Source organism: Melopsittacus undulatus, chromosome 8, assembly GCF_012275295.1.
Source record: "Melopsittacus undulatus isolate bMelUnd1 chromosome 8, bMelUnd1.mat.Z, whole genome shotgun sequence".
Taxonomy (NCBI): domain Eukaryota; kingdom Metazoa; phylum Chordata; class Aves; order Psittaciformes; family Psittaculidae; genus Melopsittacus; species Melopsittacus undulatus.
The window spans coordinates 23,296,900-23,302,496 of NC_047534.1; the positions used below are offsets into that span (position 1 = coordinate 23,296,900).

Below are 5,597 nucleotides of genomic sequence, written 5' to 3' on the forward strand. Positions count from 1 at the left end.
TCTGTTCATGAACTAGGTCCTAAATTCAGTTTAGATACAGAATTAGAGTGAAAGTTAATTTGACTTCATTTGCAGGACCACTGCAGCAGAAGCAGAAGGAATTGCTTTCCAGGTTGCTTGAACTGTTGGAGGGTCAGGGTCGAGTAAAGCAGCAGGGTGGAGGTGGGAGCCGCTTTCTCCTTGTTCTGGGAAACTTGACGTGCGCTTAGTTTTGAAATTCACAGAGCCACTTCAACAGTGTAATCAGTCGTTCCAATACCGAAGGATGGATTCCAAAAGGACGAGCGCCAGGGGCGAGGCTGGGCAGGGGCCGAGCCATGGGGCAGCGGCGCATTGGGGGCGGCAGCCACCAGGGGGCGGTGCCGAGCCGGGAGAGGAGAGGGAGAACGGCCCCGGCGCCGACTCCTCTTTCCATCCTTTCCCTCCTTCCCTCTTTCCTTCCCTCCTTCCCTGCCTCATTCCCACCCTCCGTCCGCCCCTCCGGGCGGCGGCAGGCCGGCCGGGCGGCTCGGCGGAGCAACAGGGCTGTGCCCAGGAGCACCCCTGCGGCTCGGCCGCGGTTGTCAGCTGCAGCTTTAAAAACCAGCGGTAGCCGCCGTGAAGTAGCGAGCTGCTTTCTCCTCTTGGTGGGGCTTTGGATTTGGGTTTTTTTTTCCGCTTTTGTTGCTTATGGGTTTTGTTGTTTGGGGTTTTTTGTCAGCACTACCAAAACCCGGCACAACAAGTGGATGCTGCGGGCGGTGCGGGCTGAGCCGCTGCCGTCTGGACGTGTCTGCGGGAGAAACTGCACGAAGAGACAGACACCCGTCCTCCCATCAGTGGAAGCAGGCTTGGTACAAGGATTACTGAATACTGATTTGCAAACCTACCGCAAAAGCTGTGCTTTAAAGACCAGTGATCGCGCTCATCCATTCATTCTGTCTCACACACACAAACACAAACACACTGCCTTCGTTTTTTTCCTTTTGGAACAAGACTCTTGCTTGTTGCCTTGTTGCAAATGCCTGGGCGAGCAGCAGTGCCTGTGGTTGTGCAGGGTGCCCCCAGCTTAAGCTGCCTCACTGGCTCACTCCTGGCGCTCTTGTTACACCCGGAAAGAAGGGAGAGAAAGAACTCGTCAACCTGTGGTGCTGACTGACCATACACACCTGCAAATGTAGATCAGTTGGCATAGCCCCCTCCTCAGGACTGCTGTCACCAGATCCTTACACTAGCAAGAACAGCAGTGCTATTTCTCTGCCTAGGAACAGTAAGTATAATAGCCTTTTAAAGGTTTTTCTCTGCATGACACGTAGGTACAATTTTAAAAATAGCATCATTTAATACTTCATATTCACCTTCTATCATGTATTAATAGATATAACTATAAACGAGGCTTGTGTTTCAAAGGGAGGTGTATGTATATTTTTGTGTGCTTGCATGTAGATGTTGCTTCAGTGCACCTGCAGTTGTGTTTTCTTGACATACCATATCACAGCATTTTCACCTCATTGAGCATTATATGAGCCTATTTCCAAATTAAATTCAGTGAGATGTTCATTATGATTGAAATACAATTCAATTACAGATTAAAATGTAAGCATATTATGTGTTTCTACAAATAAACCAAAAGATTTTTGTGTAGATGATACATTTATTGTTTAATGTTCCCTGTAGATATATGTAGGTGTATCTATTACATATGAATTCAAAGATCTGAATGCACTGGGTATTGCAGTATTTTTATTAGTGTTTGTGTGTGTTGGTGTTTCAGAAGCATGCATATGTTTGTGTATGGATACAAGTGCTTATATGGGTGGGGATTCTGTATCTGTGTCTATATATATGTGACATACCCACCCACATCCTTACCCACAGAGTCGTTCAAAATCTCTGTGCATGTGATGTGGGTGTGTGTGTAATGTAGAAGTGTGAATAGTGTGGGTAGGGGAAGATTTGAATACTGTGGTAATAGATGACACAGTTTCATTTGATCAGTGTGACCTTTTAGGAAAACAATCCAATCTTTTCCCTTTTTGTTTTGTTTATTTTTGTGTGTTTGTGCATGTGCCTCAGGTTAAGTGCTTCTTCTGCATGACCATAACCAAAGGGTGACCCATCCACTCCCTTATGTCCTATGGGGACCTCAGAGCCAGTTTCTCAGTCTTCATCTCCTCCTCCTCCTCTTACCACTGCTGCTGATGCCCTGGGTGCTGCTCCCAGGTTTGAGACATTGTTGACAGGCTGAAGAAAGGAATTGCAAAGACCTCCTCACTGTGTAAATAAAGTGATGGCTGGAATTAACTTCAACTCCCCAAGTAATGATATTAAATAATAAGATTGCTAGGCCAAAGCATTAACAGGAGCAAATTAGGAGAAAAGAGACTATTTGCATTTGGTTGCAATGAATGAGCTGAGACCATCTGTGAAGAGCAGGTACCCTTTGATTTGTGTAATTTTTTCCTCATGAATGCAGTCTTTGTAGCCTGCAAGGTAGTCATGATTCTGATCAAATCTGTGATTGCTACAGGAGATAAAGGAAAATAAAGGGTCTTGATGGACAAAAAAAAACAAGGGCATCAGCTGTTTCCTGGTTACATTTTGAGAGTTTCATCTATTCTTATGAGCAAAACAGTGGTTTGTGTCAAACATTCCAGGCATTGACAAAATGTAGATCTGTGGTTTTCCAAAGTATAGATACAGTGTTACAACTGTGTTGCCCTGTTCTGTGTCCAGGGGACTGTCCTCCAAATGCAAATGGCTTTGAACTTTCTAATGAAAGTTGTGGCTACACTGTAAATAAACCAAACCCTTTTTGCATTAAGCAATTGAAAACAAACAAAACCATTTTGCAAAGCCAGTTGCAAAATGGAGGTTGCAATGGTGAGTGCAGACAGCTCTGGGTGCAACAGCCACATGCCCTATGGATACGCGGCCCAAGCTCGGGCCCGTGAGAGAGAGCGCTTGGCACAGTCCAGAGCCGCAGCGGCTGCAGCTGTAGCAGCAGCAACAGCAGCCGTAGAAGGTGGGGCAACAGGCGGAGGTGGACCCTATCACCACTACCATCAGGAACAGAGTCGAGGTGCATCCTCCTCTCATGGTGGGAACGCATCACGCAGCAGCGTGCCCCACCGCCAGAGTAGTAAGAGGCGGAAGAAAGGGAAAAAGAGGAGCCACCATTTGGGAAGTAGGGAGTGCGGGGCCTCCTTCCCCTGTTCTGAGCTGCTGCCTCTCAGTGGTTCTGAAGAGAGAATACTGAAGGACTTGAGTGAGGAGGAAGAGGAGGATGAAGAGGAGGATGAAGACGATGAGGAAGAAGGAAAGCTCTACTACAGTGATGACTATGGGGAGGATGAGTTTTCGTACTCGGACCAGCCACCTGATGATGGTGGAGGCCCTGGGGGTTACAGCTCTGTTCGCTACAGTGAGTACGACTGTTGTGAGCGTGTGGTAATCAACGTGTCAGGACTGCGGTTTGAGACCCAGCTGAAGACATTAGCTCAGTTCCCGGAGACACTGTTGGGTGATCCAGCAAAGCGAGGGAGATACTTTGACCCTCTCAGGAATGAATACTTCTTTGACAGGAACAGGCCCAGCTTTGATGCCATCCTGTACTACTACCAGAGTGGCGGTCGGCTGAAGAGGCCAGTCAATGTACCCTTTGACATCTTCACTGAGGAGGTGAAATTCTACCAACTTGGGGAGGAGGCCATGCTCAAGTTTAGGGAGGATGAAGGGTTTGTCAAAGAGGAAGAGGTCAAAGCTTTGCCAGAGAATGAGTTTAAGAGGCAGGTTTGGCTGCTGTTTGAGTACCCGGAAAGCTCCAGTCCAGCTAGAGGCATTGCCATTGTCTCTGTCTTGGTCATCTTGATCTCCATCGTCATCTTTTGTCTGGAGACTTTGCCAGAGTTCAGAGATGACAAAGAATTCATCATGTCGCTGAGCATTGGGAAGGGGCATTCCAATGAGTCGCTTCACCTGAATGCTGGGGAACATACCATCTTCAATGACCCTTTTTTCATTGTAGAGACAGTATGCATCATTTGGTTCTCCTTTGAGTTTACAGTGCGCTGCTTTGCATGTCCAAGCAAAGCACACTTCTTCAAGAACATCATGAACATCATAGACATTGTTTCCATCTTGCCTTACTTCATTACTCTGGGCACTGACTTGGCACAGGAACAGGGCAGTAATGGTCAACAGACCATGTCTTTTGCCATCCTGAGAATCATCCGTCTGGTCAGGGTGTTTCGCATCTTCAAGCTCTCCAGGCACTCCAAGGGTTTGCAGATCCTGGGTCATACACTCAGGGCCAGCATGAGGGAACTTGGCCTCCTCATCTTTTTTCTTTTTATTGGAGTCATTTTGTTTTCCAGTGCCGTTTACTTCGCAGAAGCTGATGAGCCTGCCACCCATTTTCAAAGCATCCCAGATGCCTTTTGGTGGGCCGTAGTGACCATGACTACGGTTGGTTATGGGGACATGAAACCCATAACTGTGGGTGGGAAAATAGTTGGGTCCCTGTGTGCCATTGCAGGAGTGTTAACCATTGCTTTACCAGTGCCAGTGATTGTCTCCAATTTTAACTATTTCTACCACAGAGAGACTGAAAATGAAGAACAAACACAGCTGATGCAAAATGCAGTCAGTTGCCCTTACCTCCCAACAAATTTACTGAAGAAATTTAGAAGCTCATCATCTTCATCCACAGAGGATAAATCAGAGTATTTGGAGATGGAAGAAGGTGTTAAAGAATCTCTTTGTGTAAAGGAGAAAAAAAGTCAGGACACGGGGAATAGCAGTGAGTCAGAGAAGAAAAACTGTGTAAATTCAAATTCTGTGGAAACTGATGTGTAATTTTGAACGTTTCCAAATATATTTATGCATTAAAGAGTGCAGTGAAAATAATGAAATATGCAAACAAGAGTCCACAGCATACAGTAGTATGCCATTTAAAGGTTAAATACAAATAAAAAACATTGCTAAAGTTGTATTACATATCAAGTAAGTGGCATACCTTGATGAAAGGATTGTTCGATCTGATACAATTTCAGACTATATTTTTTATTAGAATGCAAGTGTTTTGCACATGAGGCTGAAAAAAAATATTAAAACCAAGTCAGTTTTAAAGTGGGTGCATGAACTGTTGATATCACTAATAACAGCTCTGTGGTAAAAGTTGGCATTCAGAGGTATTTACTATGTAAGAAGCAATGAAGTTTGGTAGTCATTTATCTATTTATCAGTGCTTTAATAGCAGCTACCATAAATCATTGGATACCATAGTCATTGTTTTTCAAATGCTAAATTTATTGTAAAAAGATATTCTTCAGAAGATAAATCTAATTTTTTTTTCTTGAAATCTATAATGCTTGTTTTTAACTGGAAATTTACTTTGAAAAGGCTGCTGACCCTCCAGAAATTGTTTATTTTTATAACTCTCTTTGGAGGCATTGCAGCATTTGTTGTCTAATAATGAAAGAAATGAAGCAGGAGAATCATTTAACCTGGTCTGACTGCAAAGGCAAAATGACTGGAATGCTTTTTTGCACTACTTTATATGCTGGAGATATACTGAAAGAGACTTCATACTGTGAATGTTTACTAATGTAATAGTT

The 5,597-nt window shown here is 44.6% G+C and overlaps 1 protein-coding gene across 2 annotated transcripts; it reads left to right on the forward strand.

Annotated features, from left to right (window-relative positions):
- Positions 1 to 986: 986 nt before the first annotated feature.
- Positions 987 to 5,202, forward strand: KCNA4 (potassium voltage-gated channel subfamily A member 4). Of its 2 annotated transcripts, none has more exons than XM_005150581.2 (2): positions 987 to 1,249; positions 2,056 to 4,969. In XM_005150581.2, exon 2 carries the CDS (start codon positions 2,848 to 2,850, stop codon positions 4,834 to 4,836), a length of 1,989 nt encoding a protein of 662 aa, XP_005150638.1. In that variant the 5' UTR covers positions 987 to 1,249; positions 2,056 to 2,847; the 3' UTR covers positions 4,837 to 4,969. The 2 variants fall into 2 exon arrangements, with proteins under 2 accessions (XP_005150638.1, XP_030906206.1); XM_031050346.1 differs by lacking the exon at positions 987 to 1,249 and having other exon boundaries at positions 2,848 to 4,723; positions 4,879 to 5,202.
- The last annotated feature ends 395 nt before the right edge of the window (positions 5,203 to 5,597 follow it).